This window comes from Mesoplodon bidens, assembly GCF_964165515.1.
Source record: "Mesoplodon bidens genome assembly, chromosome: 18".
Classification (NCBI taxonomy): Eukaryota; Metazoa; Chordata; class Mammalia; order Artiodactyla; family Ziphiidae; genus Mesoplodon; species Mesoplodon bidens.
The window spans coordinates 31986565-32011362 of record NC_138175.1 but is presented as its reverse complement, the minus strand read 5'-3'; the positions used below and the strand labels follow the sequence as shown (position 1 = coordinate 32011362).

At 35.2% G+C, this 24798-nt stretch overlaps 1 protein-coding gene across 16 annotated transcripts in view; it reads left to right on the top strand.

The window, feature by feature from the left end:
* CHD9 (chromodomain helicase DNA binding protein 9) overlaps positions 1-24798 on the top strand; it is a 246307-nt gene that overhangs the window by 170804 nt on the left and 50705 nt on the right. For all 16 annotated transcript variants that reach the window (XM_081216472.1, XM_081216475.1, XM_081216476.1 and 13 more), the window contains 6 exons: positions 1135-1330; positions 2591-2758; positions 3451-3630; positions 17961-18071; positions 22815-23011; positions 23475-23674. In XM_081216472.1, the coding sequence (XP_081072598.1) occupies positions 1135-1330; positions 2591-2758; positions 3451-3630; positions 17961-18071; positions 22815-23011; positions 23475-23674 (1052 nt within the window). The remainder of the gene's footprint in view (positions 1-1134; positions 1331-2590; positions 2759-3450; positions 3631-17960; positions 18072-22814; positions 23012-23474; positions 23675-24798) is intronic.

Below are 24798 nucleotides of genomic sequence, written 5' to 3'. Positions count from 1 at the left end.
AAATAATGTCTAATCGGTATTTGGATAAATAGAATACTTATCATAGGATATTTTATCAGAGCACTTTATGGGTCAATTAGAAATCAGCACATTAATACAAAAAGAGAATCTGAAGATTCAGCTGTAATTGTAGTTTACTATATTTTGATCCTTATTAATAAGTAAAGATCTGTCTATACTACTTTATATTATCAGAGATTTTGGAGTTCATTTTTATTTTTCATTTTGTTTTTAGTTCCACTTTTAGTGTCAGTGTCCCTTTCATTTAGTCTTATTCCAAAATGTGTATTATTCTCAGTTTTATACCACATAAGTAGGAGATGAAATTGCAATATTCCTAAGATAGCCATTCTTGCATTTTCTTGATGTCTTTACACGAAGAACTTTGTAAGCTAAAGATAAATTTGACTTATGATGAATTTCATGGAAAACCTCAAATTTCTTTAATGTCAAAAGTAATGTCAAAAGTAACATTATTAGGAGTCACACCCCCGTTTCACAGGTACTAGAGATAACAGTGGAGCTGCTGCTGAGACTCTAGTAAATTATAGGTGGAAAGAAGTGTCTTGAACCAGAAGAGGTGTGGCAAGTGTCATGTGTATTCCTCTTCTAGTTCCTAAATTTTTATGTATTTTATTTTTATTGATGTTAAATGAGGAAGGATACAAGAAGTTAAAATTCAATTGCTTGGCAGTGATGACTGTAAAGGATTAGCATTATAGTTTGCCCTTAATAAATTATAGTTTACAAGCAAGTACATCAGTTGAGAGAATAGCATGATTGAGGTAGAAATGTTTTTAAGCTTCTTATATCAAGTTTTATGAAAGTCTTTGCTTCTTGCCAAAAAAAATCGTTTGTTACAATGAGATCAATAAAGTATATTAATTATAAAGGTATTTTACCTATACATCCAGGAATGCAGAGATTTTGTAACTTTGTGTTACTTTGTGTTTCCTACTTAGCACCAACACTGAGAAGAATAAAACCATAGAAACTAGTTGGGGTAATATCACTTCTTAATTTTGTAGTAAACGTAATGTTGCAGGAAAACAGATATGTGTCTGTCACATTTGATAGAATGCCTTCATTTTCATTATACTCACCTATCTAAATTTATTGCATTTCATTTGATAGATATTTATATGAGCGAATTGATGGAAGAGTCAGAGGGAATCTTCGACAAGCTGCTATAGATCGATTTAGTAAACCTGATTCAGATCGATTTGTTTTTCTTCTGTGTACCCGAGCTGGTGGGTTGGGCATCAACTTAACTGCAGCTGATACATGTATAATTTTTGATTCTGATTGGAATCCTCAAAACGACCTTCAGGTGAACAAATTTCTTGGCTAAGAGAATTTTTTTTTAAATTCCCATAGCTACCTTTGATAATCCACCTGTTGTATTTTTATATGGACAAACTAACATATATGTTTCCCTAAGAAATATCTATGCCAAATAAAATAGATGAAATTATTTTTATTTTAATTTAATGACAATAAAATAAAAAATACTTGTTTAGGTTACGTATCATACTTCTAAAAAAGGTTTACCTACTCAAGTTCAGTATTGTTCAAAGTATATCATGTAAATTTGAGAAAGGCCTATACTTTAAGAATAACTTATTTTACTTCCTTAAAAATAAGTACTTGCTTATCCTGATATCATCTTCTTAATCATTACATAATATAGTATGCATGGAGTTGAGACATAATTGCCTTTTTATGAAATACTGTAGAAAATTAATGTATACATATAAATTAAGACTACTTGAACTTCGTTGGAACATAGGAATATTAATTAGTGATTAGAGTGAGTCAAAGTTTACAGAAAATGTGTATCTAGGAAGGATATGAGAAGAGAACAAAGTATTGGAGAAATTCTTCTTTTATTGTTCACGATAGTCTCAGTAGTACTGTAATTGATATTATTCTTGAGAATATACCTGACTTAATAAAAGATAATGTTTTAACCTCTCATGTGTATATAATCCAGTTCAAAATTTATCAGACAAGTTTTAAGTTTAGGAACCCGAGATAAAATGTGAAGCTCTTATGTGATCTCTGATGTCTCTACTTCCAACATGTCTGCATATTAGATAATTAGTTCTTTCTTTGTTTAAATAAAATTTAGGCCTCCAGAGTTGTTCACCTTAGGTTTTTACTCCCCTCAGAATTACCCAGCTTAACTAAAATATATTGAAAAGATTCTTGATAATGTAGTAGAAAAAAAATTAGAAATTTAGGGTTAGATTTTAAGTTTAAAACCAGAGGCTAAAAAGCATCTGTTCACAGAGTTTATTTTCCTGTCTAGAATTATGCTGATGACACCCTCTTTAAAAAATAGTATTTCTTCATGGATTTATAGTCTCTCAAATATGTTTAAATTTTAATTTATTGCTGATGGTGGAATCATGTCTCATTTTAGTAAGTTCTACCTTCATTTCCAGAGAAAGGTTATATGCAATTCAATAGCAAGAGTGTCTGAAAATTCTTGCACATACTTTTATATTCCATCAATATAGTTTAATGCGTAATGCCTTTTGTGCTACTTTATAAATTAATTTAATCTATAATTTCTCATTTTTTATAGGCCCAAGCTCGTTGCCACAGAATCGGTCAGAATAAAGCAGTTAAAGTCTACCGACTAGTAACTCGTAACTCATATGAAAGAGAGATGTTTGACCGAGCCAGTCTGAAACTGGGTCTAGATAAGGCTGTATTACAGAGCATGAGTGGAAGAGAAAGTAATGTTGGTGGTGTACGTATATTTTCTTCTTCACCTGGAGTTTTCCTGTTTTTGTTTACATTTAGTTTAAACCTCAGATAGCATATTATTTAATTTTGATCCATACTAAACAGTAGATAGATACTTTTATGTAAGGAGGAATGTCAGAATAGAGCTATATTTAGTTAGTACTTTTGGAAGCTGTTCTGTCTATATAGCGTCAATGCTTGTAAATTCTAAGAATGTGTTTTCAAGTAGAAATTCTTCCTTTCAGGACATTTGTATCATGGCACAGCGAAGTAGAATTTGTGTTTTTCTGCATTTTTTCTATAAACAGGTTTTCAAATTGTTTTTTTAGGGCCAAACTATTAGCGTTGGCTTTCTCTTGCTATAAATGATGTTTTTGACATTTTTTCCCCTCAAGATCTTATTTATATCTTGTGCTTATAACAACTCTCGAATCCTAGTACTAAAAAGAATCTTGAGAGGTTACCTGCCCCAGAGGTTTTGTTTTAACTGGAGTTATTTTAGGCAAATGGCAAATTATACTTTAAAGATAGTAAAGAGTCAACAACCTCAATATGTTATTTCAGAGAATTCTCTCAGGTACATCCCAAGCCCCAAATGCAATTTAAACATGACTTCTGTGTTCTTTAACATTCTTTAGGGATACTTTCTCATTTTATGAACTTGAAAAAACTATTACCAAAATTTTGTCTCTTTAGATTCAACAGCTTTCCAAAAAGGAAATAGAAGATCTGCTTCGAAGAGGTGCTTATGGTGCCATTATGGAAGAAGAAGATGAAGGCTCTAAATTCTGTGAAGAAGATATTGATCAGATTTTACTACGTCGTACAAAAACCATTACAATTGAATCAGAAGGACGTGGGTCAACATTTGCCAAGGTAACAGTGAGTGATATTTTATTTTAAAAAAAAAAACCTGTAATGTTCTCTCGTAAAAAAAATTTAACTGTCTCTTACTCTACTAATTATTTGAGGAGCATCTACTTAATGTTTAAATAAACTGAATTACTCAAAAGAAGTAGGTAATATATTCTTTTCCTTCATTTATTTCTGATCTCTCACATCAAATTTCACATGTACTCTTCTGATGCTAGTGAAATGGAATAGGAGTAATAACTAGAAATGGTTCTAAGCATTAATCATAGTAGAAAATTTGAAGTCAAATTTAGAAATCAAAGAACATATATGCCAGACTTCCCTGGGGGTGCAGTGGTTAAGAACCTGCCTGCCAGTGCAAGGGACATGGGTTTGAGCCCTCGCCCGGGAAGATCCCACATGCCACGGAGGAACTTAGCCCGTGCGCCACAACTACTGAGTCTGAGCTCTAGAGCCCGTGAGCCACAACTGCTGAGCCCACATGCCACAACTGCTGAAGCCCATGTGCCTAGAGCCCGTGCTCCACAACAAGAGAAGCCACAGCAATGAGAAGCCCACACACCACAACAAAGAGTAGCCCCCACTCACCACAACTAGAAAAAGCCCAGGCACAGCAACAAAGACCCAACACAGTCAAAAATAAAAAAATAAAATTTTTAAAAAAAAGAACATATATGCCAAAGTCAGAGCAAAATACAAGTAATATAATGTAGGAGGTTAAATCATCTTACATTAACTTATAATAATTTAAAGTACTTCAAGGAGAGAAAGGATTTCTAATTAAATATTTACATCAAGTTTGGGGAGGATAAAATGAAATTTGTGTCTTGAAAAGAAATATTAATAACTGTATCACCCCTATTTGGGGAAAACATTTTAAAAGTTTACTAACTGCCTGTATGTTCTTCCCCCCAACCCCCAATAGAGACATGGTAAACCTGTATCTTGCATTTATCTGAAGAGTTTTTTATTGCAGTATTCTGTCCCACCTGCACTGATTCATACAGGTTTTCTCCTTTCCACTTTACTTTCTTAATACATTTTCTTCATTCATCCCCTCTCCACTTCCAACCCAGAAGTCTTTCTTCATCTTTATGGAGAGCACTGTAGTATATAGCAGGTGGTCCAGGTGCTACACCAAAAGTAATGATACCAATCTTCATATGAAAATTTTTTTCTTGCATTCATTCAGGAAACTAATGTAATCTTGTGTTAGGTACTTTACTAAGTGTTGGGAACACTAAAATGAAAGGATTCTAGTTGCTGAAAAAAGTAAAGAAAGTATTAATTCTGCGTAAAATGGGAGAACAGTAAATCAAGAAAGCCTTTTCAGAGAAGATAACATTTGAGCTGAGTCTTGAAGGAAGTTTTAATTTCGTTGTGTTACAAAAAGAGAAAGGCACATAAATGAATTATATGTTACTAACCTACAAGGAAGATTTCAAGAACTATGGCGTAGGTGTGTATGGATGCACAGTGTAAATTAAATGGAGATGAATATGAAGGTTAGGGACGTTGGACCCAAATTGTGAAGGGCTCAAAAAATTCCATTGTGAGGAATTTGAACTTGATCCTGAGGCAGTTAAAAAGCTTTGAAATCCCTTCAAGCAGAAAATGGGCATAATGTGTTCTGGTTTAGAAATTTAACTCTTAGCAGCAGTGTAGAGAATGAGATTGAAATGAGAAAGACAAGGGGCATAGAGACCAGATAAGAGGCTTCTATAGGCTGTGATGATGGGCAAACCAGGGCACTGGAGACCCACTTGAATTAACAGGAATTGATAACCAGTTAGAAATTTGTGGAAGGAGGAGTCACAAATAACTTGAAGATAGATTTCTGGCCCAAATAGCTAGGAGGGTCATGGTGTCATTAAGTAAGATAGAGAATTCAGGAGAAGGAAGTTTATATGGAGAAAATAAAATATTGGAGCTGTTATATTTGTGGCTTTTACAGGGCATCCAAGTGGAGATGTCCAGGAGAGTTGGCTAGATATAGATTTGGGAGTTAAAAAAGCAGAAGAAAGTAGTATTGTGGAAACAAGGAATACTGCAGAAGTAAAGTATAAGGCTGAGAACTAAAACTAGTCACGATTGGATAGATACACCCTGGCTCTCTCTTCTTTCCTGAGAAATCTTGTTTCCTTTGGATTCCTTGGTCTTACTCAAGTTGTCAACACACTATGTACATACACTTTTCCCCTTATGCCTGAAATTATCCGAAATTTAATTTAACCAAAAGGTATTAGTCACAGAAATCACCTTTGTTGATTAGGCCAAGTATAGGGATACTCTCCTTAAAGTGTTTTGGGTTTTGTTTTTTGTTTTTAATTAATGAAGGCATATCCTCATTTACAGTGTTAATGATAATAATCATGGAAAGTCAGAACTTCAGGGTTTGAATTCTGACTCATAAGCTTAGTGACCTTGGACAGTTAACTTAACCTTTATGAGTCTTTCTTGTCCTGAAAAAGGAGAGCATAATAATCATACTTGACCTTTCCTACTTTACTATAAAGTGCTATGTGAGTATTATTTTACTCAGGTATGCTCTAATCATAATCAGCTATACTCTAAGAACGTGAAATACTTAAGCACTTAAGTATCTGTTTTAAACCCTCAGACCAGGGAGTAATTGTTGCATTTGAAAAGAGAGCTTACTGAAAAGGTACCGCAATAGCTGAAGAGGTACCACATAAACCTGTACTTGTATTATAATTTTTTCATTTCCATAATTGTGTGGGAATGCCACTACATGGTGGGCATTTGGCATAGTGGAATATGGCACTACTGTATAGTGGCACCAAAGGAATAAAGTTGATACTATTTTTTGCTTTTCATTGGAATGTCCAGAAACTTCAGCTGAGCAGTTATTTTCAGTGGTTTTGGTAAATGTCATTCCAATCCATGTTTCTATGTATTATCAAAGAGTTTTTGATACGAAGCTACATTTACGGAGTAGGGTGCATAATAAGACTAATTAGAGTTAGTAAATATATCCATCGATTAACTCATTATTGGTAACCTCATTTACAAGTGGTTATATCATGTAAATCTTGTTTTGAGAGATTTTCATAAGGGCAGTTAGGTGGATCCTAGAAACAGAAAAGTTTCTGGTCTGATGTTAAATTTGGTGTAGAACAAAAGGCTTTGAGTTGCTTAATTTACAGAAAGAAAACAAAGTGGTCTAAATCAAGCTTCAGTTGGATTGCTTACTTATAAGGGCCCTTCTTTGGCACCTAAGATCTTCTGCTACTTTCCAATATAGGAAGACAGACTTCACCATTTAAAACTTCCCTTGCAAATAATAAAGGAATTTAATGATTAAACGAATACATTTTAAGAAAAATATTTTGAGGGGAACTGGGATATTAAGATTTAACATTTGAAAGTAGGCAGTAAACCGGTACTTGATGGAATCTTTTACAACAGGCATTTCATTTTTGTAGGCATTAATCCATTGTTAGAAACCTTGAGAGGGACTTCCCTGGAGGTCCAGTGGTTAAGACTCCGTGCTTCCACTGCAGGGGGAACTAGAATCCCGCATGCCGTGCACCGCGACCCCCCACAAAAAAGAACTTTGAGAATTTTATATGTTATCTTGAAAGTAGGTTATAATGTCAGTTAACAAGAGCATCTGGAATTATTTACAAATATTAAACATTTTTAAGATTGAAAAATGAATTTATCATTTTTCTTATAATGAATATATATTTTAAAAGCCATTTAATTGTGAAGTATAGTTTCTTCTGGGCAAGTTATTTTAATTATCAACAGTTATAAGGTAGCAGCACAAAATTGATTATCTACTGTAACATAGAACTTTTTTTTAAGGTAAGCAACCATAAAGTAGTATGTTTCAAAAATCTAATTATTTCCTTTTAGTGACTTTTCATATTGAATGGCTTCTCAAGAAGCATATATCAATGAAACTGTAGGACAAAATAAAACCCTGTGAATTTCAGTGAACTTTTCATTGTTCCTGAAATTTCATGAGCTTATATTAATGAAGATTTGAAAATGTGGATATTGTTTGTCCTCAATTAGGAGAAATTCATTTCTGAATTAACAAAATGAAGTCCCCTCATAGATTTGGAATTACTTGGGTATAGTTAAGATGTCTGTTACTCATATTCATACCATGTTGATGAATTGTCATCATATACTTTTATGCAGGTGATGATGGCTATCTACTTTTCATTTTATCAAACTAGTTAACCTTTACTCTTTTAAGTTGGTTATGAGTTTTTAGAATATGTGGTTTGTCATTAAGAGGTATCTCACTGTATTATTTTCTGTTGCCACTGTAACAAATTACCACAAATTTAGTGGCTTAAAACAACACAAGTTTATTCTTTTATACTTCTGAGTGCCAGAACTCCAAAATGAGTCTTACAGGGCTAAAATTAAGATGTCAGCAGGGCTGATGTCTTCTGGAAGCTCTAGGAGAGGATCAGTTTCTAATGTCTTCCAGCTTTTAAGAGTGCCTACATTTCTTGGTTGTGACCACATTATTCCAGTCTCAGCTTCTGTTGTCACACAGGCTTTTCCTCTTCTGTAGTGAAATCTCCTCTTCTTTCCTCTTGCATTCAGGACAGTTGTGATTGAATTTAGGGCCTGCCTTGATAATATAGGCTAATCTCCCCATTTCAGGATCCTTAACTTAAGCACATCTGCCAAGGCTCTTTTGCCATATAAACTAACATTCACAAGGTTCCAGAAATTAAGACCTAAATATCTTTGCAAGCCATTTATTCAGCCTACCACACTCATCATTTCAAAGAAATAAAAAATTGCTTTTTTTAGTAGTTTCATAATAATAAAGCTACAGTTTAGAACAAACAAAAAAACGGAATTTAAATTCATTTTGTTAAAGCATTTATTTCTGTGACTTGTTTCATAAATGTGCCAGAAAAATGCATATTTTTAAACATTTATAATAGTTAAATACTTCCTATAAACAAGCATTTTAATAACCCAGTCTCAAAAGAATGATGGAATGAATGTATTTATTACTTGGTAAACAATGTCATGAACAGACATTGCAAAGTTCAGCAAGAAGCATTTAGGATTTTAGTTTTTTTCCTACTCATTTTACTTTATTTATTTATTTATTTTAATTTTTTTTTTTTTTTTTGCCATGCTGCGTGGCATGTGGGATCTTAGTTCCCTGACCAGGGATTGAACCCACTCCCCCTGAAGTGGAAGCACAGAGTCTTAAACATTGTATCACCAGGGAAGTCCTGTCCTAGGAATTTTTTAGATGTTTTATAAACATTCAAACTACAAATATAGGCATAATAGTATAATGAGACCTGTGTATTTATCACCCAGCTTCAACAATTATTTACTCATACTAAACTTTCATCACAACCCTACCCATCTTTCATATTATTTTACTTTTTATCTTTTATTTTTTAAAATTTATTTTATCGAAGTATAGTTGATTTACAATGTTAATTTCTGCTGTACAGTCATGTAATTCAGTTATACATATATATGTATACACATAACCTTTTCCATTTTGGTTTATTATGGGATATTGAATATACTTCCCTGTGCTATACAGTAGAACCTTGCTGTTTATCCATTCTGTATATAATAGTTTGCATATCATATTAATTTAAAGCAAGCCCCAGACACAGTATCATCACTTCTATAAATGTTCCCATCTGTACCTCTAAAGATAAAGATTTCTTTAACACAACCATGATACTATTAATCACGTTTTAACATAAAATTAACACTAACTCCTTTTTTTTCTTTTTTTGGCCGCACCAGGCGGCTTGTGGGATCTTAGTTCCCCAACCAGGGATTGAACCCACACCCTTGGCAGTGAGAGCACAGAGTCCTAACCACAGGACCGCCAGGGGATTCCCAACACTGATTCCTGATATCATCAATTTCCCAGTGTTAAAACTTTCAGTTACCTTGAATGTCATAAATGCCTTCTTTGCTTGTAATAGTTTTATTACCTTTCTTATGTGTAATTTTCTGCATTTTAAAATTTCATCGAAATGGGTTCTTTAATGAAGATTTTTATCATTTCATTATATCCCAGATAATTAGACATTATCCTACAGCCATTCACTAATTATATTCTCCTTTGAAAATCATTTTATGTGGCCATATTCTTCCATTTATTCTTTTTTTTAACACCTTTATTGGAGTATAACTGCTCTACAATGGTGCATTAGTTTCTGCTGTATAACAAAATGAATCAGCTATACGTATACATGTATCCCCATATCCCCTCCCTCTTGCATCTCCCTCCCACGCTCTCTATCCCACCACACACACAAAGCACTGAGCTGATCTCCCTATGATATGCAGCTGCTTCCCACCAGCCATCCATTCTACATGTGGTAGTGTATATATGTCCATGCCACTCTCTCACTTCGTCCCAGCTTACCCTTCCACCTCCCTGTATCCTCAAGTCCATTCTCTAGTATATCTGTGTCTTTATTCCCATCTTGCCCCTAGGTTCTTCATGGCCATTTTCTTTTCTTCTTTTTTCAGATTCCATATATATGTGTTAGCATACAGTATTTGTTTTTCTCTTTCTGACTGACTTCACTCTGTATGACAGACTCTAGGTCCATCTACCTCACTACAAATAACTCAGTTTCATTTTTTTATGGCTTAGTAATATCCCTTTGTATATATGTGCCACATCTTTATCCATTCATCTGTCAGTGGACACTTAGGGTGCTTCCATGTCCAGACTTTTGTAAATAGAGCTGCAGTACACTGTGGTACATGACTCTTTTTGAATTATGGTTTTCTCAGGGTATATGCCCAATAGTGGGATTGCTGGGTCGTATGGTAGTTCTATTTGTAGTTTTTTAAGGAACCTACTTACTTTTCTCCATAGTGGCTGTATCAGTGTACATTCCCACCAACAGTGCAAGAGGGTTCCCTTTTCTCCACACCCTCTCCAGCATTTATTGTTTGTAGATTTTTTGATAATGGCCATTCTGATCTGTGTGAGGTGATACCTCATTGTAGTTTTGATTTGCATTTCTCTAATGATTAGTGATACTGAGCACCCTTTCATGTGTTTGTTGGCAATCTGTATACCTTCTTTGGAGAAATGTCTGTTTAGGTCTTCTGCCCATTTTTGGATTGGGTGCTTTGTTTTTTTGATGTTGAGTCGAAAGGATCTTGCTGTAATTTATATCATAGAGTGTTCTGCCTATGTTTTCCTCTAAGAGTTTGATAGTGTCTGGCCTTACATTTAGGTCTTCAATCCATTTTGAGTTTATTTTTGTGTATGGTGTTAGGTAGTGTTCTAATTTCATTCTTTTATATGTAGCTGTCCAGTTTTCGAAGCACCACTTGAGGAAGAGGATATCTTTTCTCCATTGTATATTCTTGCCTCCTTTATCAAAGATAAGGTGACCATATGTGCGTAGGTTTATCTCTGGGCTTTCTCTCCTGTTCCACTGATCTGTATTTCTGTTTTTGTGCCACTACCGTACTGTCTTGATTACTGTAGCTTTGTAGTATAGTCTGAAGTCCGGGAGCCTGATTCCTCCAGTTCAGTTTCTCTTTCTCAAGATTGCTTTGGTTGTTTGGGGTCTTTTGTGTTTCCATACAAATTGTGAAATTTTTGGTTCTACTTCTGTGAAAAATGCCATTGGTAATTTGATCAGGATTGCATTGAATCTGTAGATTGCTTTGGGTAGTATAGTCATGTTCACAGTGTTGATTCTTTCAATCCAAGAACATGGTATATCTCTCCATGTGTTTGTATCATCTTTAATTTTTTTCATCAGTGTCGTATAGTTTTCTGCCTACAGGTCTTTTGTCTCCTTAGGTAGGTTTATTCGTAGATATTTTATTCTTTTTGTTGCAGTGGTAGATGGGAGTGTTTCCTTAATTTCTCTTTCAGATTTTTCATCATTAGTGTGTAGGAATGCGAGAGGTTTCTGTGCATTAATATTGTATCCTGCTGCTTTACCAAATTCATTGATTAGCTCTATTAGTTTTCTGGTAGCATCTTTAGGATTCTCTATGTATAGTATCATATCATCTGCAAACAGTGACACTTTTACTTCTTTTCCAATTTGGATTCCTTTTATTTCTTTTTCTTCTGTGATTGCTTTAGCTAAAACTTCCAAAACTATGTTGAATGATAGTGGTGAGAGTGGGTAACCTTGTCTTGTTCCTGATCTTAGTGGAAATGGTTTCAGTTTTTTGCCATTGAGAACGATGTTGGCTGTGGGTTTGTCATACGTGGCCTTTATTATGTTGAGGTAAGTTCCCTCTAAGCCTATTTTCTGGACGGTTTTTATCATAAATGGGTGTTGAATTTTGTCGAAAGCTTTTTCTGCATCTATTGAGATGATCATATGGTTTTTCTCCTTCAGTTTGTTAATATGGTTTATCACATTGATGATTTGCATATATTGATGAATCCTTGCTTTCCTGGAATAAACCCCACTTGATCAGGGTGTATGATCCTTTTAATGTGCTGTTGGATTCTGTTTGCTAATATTTTGTTGAGATTTTGGCATCTATGTTCATCAGTGACATTGGCCTGTAGTTTTCTTTCTTTGTGACATCTTTGTCTGGTTTTGGTATCAGGGTGATGGTGGCCTTGTAGAATGAGTTTGGGAGTGTTCCTCCCTCTGCTATTTTTTTGGAGAGTTTAAGAAGAATAGGTGTTAACTTTTCTCTTAATATTTGATCGAATTCGCCTGTGAAGCCATCTGGTCTTGGGCTTTTGTTGTAAGATTTTTAATCACAGTTTCAATTTCAGTGCTTGTGATTGGTCTGTTCATATTTCCTATTTTTTCCTTGTTCAGTCTCAGAAGGTTGTGCTTTTCTAAGAATTTGTCCATTTCTTCTCAGTTGTCCATTTTATTGGCATATAGTTACTTGCAGTAATCTCTGATGATCCTTTGTATTTCAGCAGTGTCAGTTGTTACTTCTCTTTTTTCATTTCTAATTCTATTGATCGGAGTCTTCTCCCTTTTTTTCTTGATGAGTCTGGTGAATGGTTTATCAATTTTGTTTATCTTCTCAATGAACCAGCTTTTACTTTTATTGATGTTTACTATCATTTCCTTCATTTGTTTTTCATTTTTTTCTAATCTGATCTTTATGATTTCTTTCCTTCTGCAAACTTTGGGGGTTTTTTGCTCTTCTTTCTCTAATTGTTTTAGGTATAAGGTTTGGTTGTTTATTTGAGATGTTTCTTGTTCCTTAAGGTAGGATTGTATTGCTATAAACTTCCCTCTTAGAACTGCTTTTGCTGCATCCCATAGGTTTTGGGTCCTCGTGTTTTCATTGTCACTTGTTTCTAGGTATATTTTGATTTCCTCTTTGATTTCTTCAGTGATCTCTTGGTTATTTAGTAGTGTGTTGTTTAGCCTCTATGGGTTTGTGTTTTTTACACTTTTTTTCCTGTAATTTATATCTAGTCTTATAGCGTGTGGTCAGAATAGATACTTGATACGATTTCAGTTTTCTTAAATTTACCAAGGCTTGATTTGTGACCCAAGGTATGATCTATCCTGGAAAATGTTCCATGAGCACTTGAGAAGAAAGTGTATTCTGTTGTTTTTGGATGGAGCGTCCTCTAATTAGCATTTAAGTCCATCTTGTTTAATGTATCATTTAAAGCTTGTGTTTCCTTACTTATTTTCAGTTTGGATGATTGGTGAAAGTGGAGTGTTAAAGGTCCCCTACTATTACTGTGTTGCTGTCAATTTCCCCTTTTATGGCTGTTAACATTTGCCTTATGTACTGAGGTGCTCCTGTATTGGGTACATAAATATTTACAATTGTTATATCTTCTTCTTGGATGAATCCCTTGATCATTAGGTAGTGTCCTTCTTTGTCTCTTGTAATAGTCTTTATTTTAAATTCTATTTTGTCTGATAAGAGAATTGCTACTCCAACTTTCTTTTGGTTTCCATTTGCATGGAATATCTTTTTCCATCCCCTCACTTTCAGTCTGTATGTGTCCCTAGGTCTTAGATGGGTCTCTTGTAGACAGCACACATACAGGTCTTGTTTTTGTATCCATTCAGCCAGTCTGTCTTTTGGTTGGAGCATTTAATCCATATACATTTAAGGAAATTATCGATATTTATGTTCCTATTACCATTTTCTTAATTGTTTTGGGTTTGTTATTATAGGTCTTTTCCTTCTCCTTTGTTTTCCTGCCTAGAGAAGTTCCTTTAGCATTTGTTGTAAAGCTGGTTTCGTGGTGCTGAATTCTTATTTGTCTCTAAAGGTTTTAATTTCTCCGTCGAATCTGAATGAGATCCTTGCTGGGTAGAGTAATCTTAGTTGTAGGTTTTTCCCTTTCATCAGTTTAATTATGTCCTGCCACACCCTTCTGGCTTGCAGAGTTTCTGCTGTAAGATAAGCTGTTAACTTTATGGGGATTCCCTTGTATGTTATTTGTTGCTTTTCACTTGCTGCTTTTAATATTTTTTCTTTGTATTTAATTTTTTATAGTTTGATTAATATGTGTCTTGGCATGTTTCTCCTTGGATTTAGCCCATATGGGACTCTGTGCTTCCTGGACTTGATTGACTATTTCCTTTCCCATGTTAGGGAAGCTTTCATGTATAATCTCTTCAAATATTTTCTCAGGCCCTTTTTCTCTTCTTCTCCTGGGACCCCTATAATTCGAATGTTGGTGCGTTTAATGTTGTCCCAGAGGTCTCTGAGACTGTCCTGAATTTTTTTCACTCTTTTTTCTTTTTTCCGCTTTGTGGTAGTTATTTACACTATTTTATCTTCGCAGTCACTTACCTGTTCTTCTGCCTCAGTTATTCTGCTATTGATCCCTTCTAGAGAATTTTTAATTTATTTTGTTGTTTATTACTGTTTGTTTGCTCTTTAGTTTTTCTAGGTCCTTGTTAAACGTTTCTCATATTTTCTCCATTCTATTTCCAAGACGTTGGATCATCTTTACTATCATTACTCTGAATTCTTTTTCAGGTAGACTGCCTATTTCCTCCTCATTTGTTTGGTCTGGTGGGTTTTTACTTTGCTCCTTCATCTGCTGTTTATTTCTCTGTCTTCTCATTTTGCTTAACTTAACTGCGTTTGGGGTCTCCTTTTCACAGCCTGCAGGTTCATAGTTCCTGTTGTTTTTGTTGTCTGCCCCCAGTGGGTAAGTTTGGTTCAGTGGGTTGTTTAGGCTTCCTGGTGGAGGGGACTGGTGCCTGTGTTCTGGTTGATGAGGCTGGATCTTTTCTTCCTGGTGAGCAGGACTGTGTCCAGTGGTGTGTTTTGGGGTGTCTGTGAGCTTATTATGACTTTAGGCCACCTCTCTGCTAATGGGTGGGGTTGTGTTCCTGTTTTGCTAGTTGTTTGGCATGGGTTCTCCAGCACTTTACCTTGCTGGTCGTTGAGTGGAGCTGGGTTTTAGCGTTTAGATGGAGATCTCTGGGAGAGCTCTCGCCAATTGATATTATGTGGGGCCGGGAGGCCTCTGCTGGACCAGTGCCCTGAATTCTGCTCTCCCACCTCAGAGGCTCAGGCCTGACAGCCACTTGGAGCGGCTGGACAACCAAGACCTTGTCAGCCACATGGCTGACAAAACTGGGCTATGAGTTGGGTGTCAGCCACTGCCCTGTTGTAGCTCTGTCTCAGCTGTCTCCAAAGGTCACCCAGATACATTGGGCTTTTCCACCGTTCCTCAGAACTTGCACATGCCAGTCTGGGATTTGTATATGTCCTCCTTATACTCTTCATTGAAATTCCTTGCATTCATGGTGGTGAGAGATAATGCTGATAGTGTTGGTTCTCTTCAGTTCAGAGACTGGAACAGTCTGAGCCTTCATGTGGCCAGATTAGGAGCAGCTGGCCAACGGTCCCAAAGTGATTACATGTCAGATTCCAAGAAGGCTTTCTGCAGCACCCAAGCAGTAGTCCCAAGCAGCCGCTCCGCTCAGCTGCAACACTCTGACTGGGGAATTAGGTGGGGCCCTCAAACAAGGATTTCTGCCGGCCCTACAGCCCGACTTCCCCACCCAGGCAAGGAGCTGAGGAGAGCATCTCCCAACTCCATCTCACCAGAGGAGTGGACACCTGGAAGCTCCTTCCATTTATCCTTATAGAAGTTTAGCATGCATCTTTCAAGCCCTTTTGTTAAAGCATTATATATCTTCACTCTGTATTTCATTTTTTTAAAGCACTTTGATAAATTTTCTTTGAAGCAGCATATCTATTTTTAGGAACTTAAGTTGCAAATAATGGTTATTTAGGAATCACAGTGTTGAACTGTAATATCTAAAATTAGGTCCAATGAAAAGATTTTATAATTTCTGCAACATTTAAGAAAATAAATCATTTATATTTTCTTTTATTCCTCTGTAATTTCTTAAGTTTTTACAATGCTTATGCAGTATTTTTTTTGTAAGGAAAAGAGTTTTTAAAATAAAGATAGGCAGGGGACTTCCCTGGTGGCGCAGTGGTTGAGGGTCTGCCTGCCAATGTGGGGGACACGGGTTCGTGCCCCGGTCCGGGAGGATCCCACATGCCACAGAGCAGCTGGGCCCATGAGCCATGGCCGCTGAGCCTGTGCGTCCGGAGCCTGTGCTCCGCAATGGGAGAGGCCACAACAGTGAGAGGCCCACGTACCGCAAATAAATAAATAAATAAATAAAGATAGGCAGTGACTCATTTTTCTGTATTTCTCATATTCTGTATTGCATTTTTTAGGAGACATATCTATGTAAAGATGGGATGGAAATAAAGTAGGAGAGTACCAGAAAATGAACTGTCTAGGGCAAATAGGTTTGAAATTCTTCTTGTAACCTAATTTCTTAATATTCATGTAGTATTTCTTTTTTTTTAAATTAAATTATTTATTTTGGCTACACTGGGTCTTCATTGTAGCACACAGGCTCTCTAGTTGCGGCACACGGGCTTCTCTAGTTGTGACGTGAGGGCTCTAAAGCGTGCGGGCTCAGTAGTTGCAGTGCACGAGCTTAGCTGCGGTATGTGGGATCTTAGTTGCCCCACCATGGATTGAACCCAGGCCCCCTGCGTTGGGAGTGCGGAGTCGTAACCACCGGACCACCTGGGAAGTCCCTATTCGTGTAGTATTTCCTTTCTTTTTTTTTTTTTTTAACATCTTTATCAGAGTATAATTGCTTTACAATGGTATGTTAGTTTCTGCTTTATAAAAAAGTGAATCAGCTACACATATACATATATCCCCATATCTCCTCCCTCTTGCATCTCCCTCCTACCCTCCCTATCCCACCCCTCTAGGTGGTCACAAAGCACCGAGTGATCTCCCTGTGCTATGCAGCTGCTTCCCACTAGCTATTGATTTTACATTTGGTAGTGTATATATGTCCATGCCACTCTTTCACTTTGTCCCAGCTTACCCTTCCCCCTCCCCATGTCCTCAAGTCCATTCTCTACATCTGCGTCTGTATTCCTGTCCTGCCCCTAGGTTCTTCAGAATCATTTTTTTTTTTAGATTCCATATATATATGTGTCAGCATATGGTATTTGTCTTTCTCTTTCTGACTTACTTCACTCTGTATGACAGACTCTAGGTCCATCCACCTCACTACATAACTCAATTTCGTTTCTTTTTTTTTTTTTTTTTTTTTTTGTGGTACGCGGGCCTCTCACCGCTGTGGCCTCCCCTGTTGTGGAGCACAGGCTCCGGATGCGCAGGCTCAGCGGCCATGGCTCACAGGCCCAGCTGCTCCACGGCATGTGGGATCTTCCCGGACCGGGGCACGAACCCGTGTCCCCTGCATCGGCAGGCGGACTCTCAACCACTGCGCCACCAGGGAAGCCCTCGTTTCTTTTTATGGCTGAGTAATATTCCATTGTATATATATGCCACATCTTCTTTATCCATTCACCTGTCGATGGACACTTAGGTTGCTTCCATGTCCTGGCTATTGTAAATAGAGCTGCAATGAACATTTTGGTACATGACTCTTTTTGAATTATGGTCTTCTCAGGGTATATGCCCAGTAGTGGGATTGCTGGGTTGTTGTGTAGTATTTCTAAAATGCAATTTTGTATCCTGTATGGTTTTTTGACCAAAAAAATTTGATCCCTGCTTACCCAAATTTTAAAAGTTAAACAACAATAATAACTTCTTTAATTTTGCTCCTAAAACTCCAGCCTGTGTTGGTATTAAGCCTTTTGCCTTAAGCAGATGCTGTGCTATGTTTCAGACCGTTGTAGTTTGAAACGTACTGTGAGTGTATGTGTGTATATGTTGAATTCAAATTCTATCCACACTAAATGTGAAGAGATAACGTTTTAGATATACTTTGATAGATTTTTCCTCTAAGTTTCAAAACATTTTGAAAAACTACCATTATGTATTTCAGGCAAGTTTTGTGGCATCTGGAAATCGAACAGATATTTCCTTAGATGATCCCAACTTCTGGCAAAAATGGGCGAAAAAGGCAGAAATAGATATAGATGCCATCAGTGGTAGAGTAAGTATTTATTTCCCATTAAAAATATCACCTGTGGGAATACTTTGGTAATATTATTATAATATTTTAAGGTGTTCCTCTATGTACTTACTGAAATAAATTTATCTGCATAAATAAATTGATACAGGGCTGTAGAATGATAACATTGAGTCAGGCACTGCTTCTGTTTAATTCTTCTGATATTTGTCATGATAGGTTGTAATACAGATAAAGTTTAATTTTGGAGGGTATTTATGTTCTTAAAATTATAATATGTTTTTTAATTTTTAAAATGTCTTCAAATAATGGATTACTTTTATTTCGCTTTTTAACTTTTTTTTGTCATTTTGGTGTCAGATACCATTAATAATGATCTAGTCAAATACAAAAGGAGAAAAAAAGCAGTCAAGAAAGTGCCATCTTCAAAATCTGACAAAGAACTATAAAAAATTTAAGATCCAATCCTACTTACGTTCATAGATCTAGCTATTCTTAGTAAATATTATGAAATTAAAAAATAAAGAAAGTGGCATTTTTAAACTTTCTTTTATAACATCCCTCGGAGTTAAGGAAGAAAGGGCCAAAAAGCTAGCACAGAATTCATGGAACTGATAATAACATAATTGTTCACTTCAAAAGACACCTACCTGTCTAATAATTTATAGGAATCAATGTTTGTGAGCCTTACCTACTTCCAAAATAACTGCTAAATGATTAAAAGAAATTTATATTAAGCATTGATACGTGGGATCTATTTTAATCAATAACCTTATAAGATGTAAAACTTTACAAGGAGGAATAATGCCACTGCCCAATAATAATTATTATTTTATATATTTTGGAAATATGTATAATTCTGTATGAAACATTATAAAAAAGTAAAGTAGAAAGAGATATTTATTAAAATATTACTATTTTCATATTGGCATGTTTATATACCTTAAAAAGTCAATGGAATTTGCAAACCACTATAAAATTAATAGATGAATTAGTGAATTAACTGATAGAAGATAAATATGCTCTTTAGCCTTCTTAAATATCAGTACTAACAGCAGTAGAAAAATATATGGAAGAGGAAGTCTACTTCGTAGTAGAAAAAAAGATTTAGAACACTTAGGGGAACACCTACTGGACGTATATGATTTCAGTAAAGTGAATTACCAAACTTAATTGTGAGATTTGTCAATTGGGAAGAAAAACTACATATTTTAAACATTTTTAGGTTGCGTTAATAAACGTAGAAATGCAGCCCCAATCAAAATGTTAATAATTTGTTCATATAACCAGACAAAATCTAAAATTCCCCTGGAAAAATAAATACTCAACAATATTAAATCCACTTTTAGGAATCCATCTTACAGCAGTAATCACACATGTACAATGATAATGTAGTACAGTGATGTACATCGCAACATTTTTCATTTTAGAAAAAAATTAGAAACTAATTGGTACTTTTATACTGTCTAACGCAGTAAGTAAAAAAATCGTGTAGATCCCTATGTACTCACATAGAGCTCTAAGACAAGACAGTTAACTTTAAAAAGAGAGAAGGCTTCCCTGGTGGCGCAGTGGTTGAGGGTCCGCCTGCCGATGCAGGGGACACGGGTTCGTGCCCTGGTCTGGGAAGATCCCACATGCCGCAGAGCGGCTAGGCCAGTGAGCCATGGCCGCTGGGCCTGCGTGTCCAGAGCCTGTGCTTCGCAGTGGGAGAGGCCACAACAGTGAGAGGCCCGTGTACCACCAAAAAAAAAAAGAAAAGAAAAGAAATAGAACAATACTTACAATGTGATGTTTGTTTATGATTTTTCAAAAGTATTATAATGGTAATACACAGACACTCGTACATTTGTGCTGGATCCAACTACAGCACAGTGTGAGCCAAGTACCATTCTCACATTAGGGCTAAAATGAACAAGACAGATGAAGCACTGCTTCAATAGAGCTTTCAAATTCTGGTGGGTAAGTAAACAAATATATAAGATAATTTCTGAGACTGAAGAAAATAAAATGGTAAGATGGTAGAGAATGCCTGGAGGAGTGGAGATAGCATTAGGGAAAGTGGTCAAGGGAGGTCACTCTGAGGGGACATCTGTTCTGAGACTTGAATGATGAGAACCAGCCAACAGTGTAAAGACATGAGATAAACGCTTTCAAGTTAGAGGGAATGGCAGTGAGACATTGTTTGAAATAAGCTTACAGTGTTCCAGAAATAGAAATGGCATTGTGTCAGAATGAAGGGGGGTAGTGAGAGTGGTGACAGGTTAGGTCAGAGGTGATAGGTATGGCTCATATCAATAGGGCCTTATAGATTATCCTAAGGAGTTATGGATTTTATAAATAAACTTATATAAGCATATAGTCATGTAGTACTTTGCAGTTATGTTTTCTAATTTGTACTCTTCAAAAATTTTATAATTTTCTGACAAGAAGTACCATGAAGACAGACTGGCATTACTTACTATATGTTAAAACATAAAAGCATATTAACATATTATAAAGGAACCATGATACTGAGAGAAATGTATACAGAGCAAAGAATAGAATAAGAACAGGAGAAGATCAAATTATAGGATGTAAATAAAGAAATAGCATTAGAGAAAAAGGGATTATTTAATAATCATGATTAGAATTTGAGTTAGCATTGGGGGAACATTTTAATAATATACTTTATACCAAGTAAACTCCAATTTGTGATAAAAAATTATTTTTGAAACAAAGCATGAAAAAATCGTAAAAATAGATTTCTATTTTATCAAATATTTGGTGAGAAAGCATTCTAAATTAGAAACAAACCACAAAGGAAATAATTGGCATATTCAAATATATGACTAAAAATTATGTAATGGAAAAATAAAATTGCGATCAGACTGCTGGTGACTATTTGTAGCAGAAGTATATATGAAAGTTAATATTTTTATTATATAAAAGCTAATGTAAATTGATCACAAGTAGAAATAAATCAAAACCTTAAAAGATTATGGGCAGGGCTTCCTTGGTGGCGCAGTGGTTGAGAGTCCACCTGCCGATGCAGGGGACACGGGTTCGTGCCCCGGTCCGGGAAGATCCCACATGCTGCGGAGCGGCTGGGCCTGTGAGCCATGGCCGCTGAGCCTGCGCATCCGGAGGCTGTGCTCCGCAGCGGGAGAGGCCACAACAGTGAGAGGCCTGCGTACCGCAAAAAAAAAAAAAAAAAAAAAAAAAAAAAATTATGGGCAAAAAACACTTGAAAATTTACTCAAGAGAAAATACAATTATGGTTGGGTTTTTTTTAGGTTGGGACCAGGGAAAGGGACAACTCTTTATTTTTTTTAGTTAAGTAATTATTTTTATTGAAGTAGGTTGATTTGCGATGTTTTAGTTTCAGGTGTACAACAAAGTGTTTGTTATAAATACATAATTTTTTTTCAGATTCTTTTAAGCTTATTATAAAATACTGAGTATAGTTCCCTGTGTTACACAGTAGGTCCTTATCAACTCTTTCTTATATAGAAGGTGCCAACTAATAAATGTAGAAGGAATAAGAGAAACAGAAAATCTCAATTAATCCACCCCATTGATGAATTCTAAAATTAGTGTGTAGAATTTAAGGAGAAACAGAATTTTTATGTATCTTCGAAGTATATCTTTCAAAATATTTATTAATTACAAAAGGAGAACTAGTAAGTTTACAGTGGAAAAACTTAATAGAGAAGGTTAATGTCACCAGTATTAAGACCTATTAACATTATGTACCCCTTTAAGTTCAGTGCACTGTGTTCATACTACTGTGGGACAGCAGAACCTACGTGATCTGCTCCCTGCTTCCCCTCCTAGCATTTACCCTCTCCTGCTCTAGGACTTGAACATAGAATACCTTTTCAGGTCCATTACTGTTTTCTTCACTTATAATGCCATCTCCTCCTTGGATGCCTAGCAAACTACTTCTCATTCTTGAAGATCTCTTTCTAGTATCACTACTTTATAAATCTTTCTGACTTTTTTGGCACCCATCTTATAAATATTGCATCCTGAATAGCATTTATTTGTTTACACATTAAACTGAGCCTCAAGACTGTGAATTTCTCATGAGCAGAAAGCTATCTTAGTCATAGTCCATAACATAGTGCCTAACTTAGAGAAGTTGCTCAATAAAGATAAAAGTTTGTCAACTTATGTTGTTCTGAATGAATTAAACTGTATTGAACATAGTGAGGTTCATATACTTATTACTTGGCTTGTTGTAGATTAGTGTAAGTCTTTTGGAAAGCACTGAAACATGATTCTAGATCCATAAAATAATTATGCCCTTTGACCAATATTTCCATTTCTGGATATTTCACTTCCTTTGGACTTATCTTTAGGATAAACTTAGATTACAAAGATATACTTTTTAGCATTATATATTAAAAAAATTTTAAACAATCTATTTGTATTAATTCAAATTACATTATGAATTAGGTAAAGAAAATTATGCATAAATTCAGTTTAAAATATAGTTTATGGTTGTTGTAGAAGCACAATATAGTAACTTTCATATTAATAATAAAGCCATATACCAAATTTTTTTATCCTATGATTATAATATGAAATTATGACAAATGGTAATAAGGATTTTAAAGGAATATAAAAATTTTATGTTGATTTGGTAGGTCAATGGAACTGTTAGTAATTTCTTTGTTCTGGCTTTATAAAATTATTTTATTGTTTGTACGGTTTGAAATGTAAAATATTGTTATAAGCAAAATAATAAAAGGACCTTCAAGTAATAGCTGTTAAATTTTACAGAACAGCTTGGTTATTGACACTCCAAGAATTAGGAAGCAAACAAGACCCTTCAGTGCCACAAAAGATGAATTGGCTGAATTATCTGAAGCGGAAAGTGAAGGAGATGAAAAGCCCAAACTCCGGAGACCCTGTGAGCGTTCAAATGGCTATGGAAGAACTGAATGCTTTAGAGTAGAGAAAAATCTACTAGTTTATGGGTAAAATATTATTTTTAATGTTTACTGTTAGTAGTCTGGTGTACAAATTTACGGGAAACATATACTATATTCTAATATACTTTTTATCTTGTTAGAATTAATAAAATGTATTTTTTAAGTACCATGCATTTATATATTTAACATATACTTAATAGCAATTGATGAGATACCTTTAAATTTTAATATTGTAAATGAGTTGCTAATATCAAACTCCTTGTTGTTCTTAGATTTGCATATTCAGTAACACAAAATGGATAATGTTTTTATCCATTATTGAATAAAATATACTAGAAATTACTATACCATGACTCTGCAGTTTATTCTATGGGGGAAAAAACTTTAGTAGGTAAATCCTATCAGTGACAAAGTGGGTTTTTTGCAGGTTTCAGGCCTTTTATCCATGAGTTATGTTTTCTCTAGAATTTCACCCAATCTTAATATAAATATACCTTTTTTTAACTAGGTGGGGCCGATGGAGAGAGATTCTATCTCACGGCCGTTTTAAAAGGCAGCTAAATGAGCACGATGTGGAAATAATTTGTCGAGCCCTCTTAGCTTATTGCCTTGTTCACTACCGAGGAGATGAGAAAATTAAAGGCTTCATATGGGATCTCATTACTCCAACTGAAGATGGGCAGACACGAGAGCTACAAAATCATCTAGGTAAGAACATTCTTTTACTTCCTTTTTAAATTTAGTTTTAGTTATGTAAGTAGCACTTAACATAGTACCCTATAAAATATTGCAACATTTCAGGTAATGGTAAAGGACCCTTAAGCTTCACTCTCAATTCAAGTTCCATGTTGGAAAAGACCAGTGTTATCAGTTTGGTTGGGCTTTATATACTGTTATCAAACATGTATTTGTTTACAAGTTGTTGACCCAATAGTATGTCTTAGAGGTCATCCCATCTGTATTCATGTAGATCTATTTTATTTTTTAAACTCCTGCTTAGTAGTCCGTAGTATGGATATTTCTTAATTCATTTAGCATCTCCTTTGATGATGGGCATTTAGGATATTTCCAATTTTAGATAATTGAAAAACAGGTTTTAGTGAAGATCCTTTTACGTTCCTCCTTGTGCACAGGAATAAATCTTCTACTGAAGTAAATATCAAGAAATTGAATGGTTGAGGTACAGCATATATACGTCCTTAGGACCTAAAATGTGGTCTGTGTGTTAACAGTATCAGCATCTCCCAGGAGCTTCTTAGAAATGCAGAATCTTAGACCTCAGACTTACTACATCAGAATCTACATTTTAACAAGTTCCTCAGCAATTAGTATGTATATTAAAATTTGGAACACTGTGGTATATACATTTAAAATTGTTATAACTATTTTAATTTGCTGTCAAACGTGGCTGTGTCAATTTATAGTCCCATCAGAGGTATATACAAGTAGCATTTGCTCCATAACCCTACTAGGATTTGCTCCATAACCCTATGAACATTCTTTTTTGCGTAAAATAATTGAATTTTCTATAAAGATAAAAAGATTACTATGCCCTTAAATTGGTGTTACAATTTTATTCTATTTAATCAACAAATACCTGTTAAAGTGCCTGTTCTGCACTTCTTGTGCAAAGTACTGGGAAGATGAGAAGGAACAACACAGACAAGATCCCTGAGCTCATGAACCTTACATTCTGGTCAGGCAGACAGACATAATAAGAAAGCAGATAAATTACCTAAATAATTATAGATTATGATGAGTACTGTGAAGTAAATAAACTAAGTACTGAGATTGAGGACAACAGAAAGCACCTAGTTTAGATTAGGGTGACC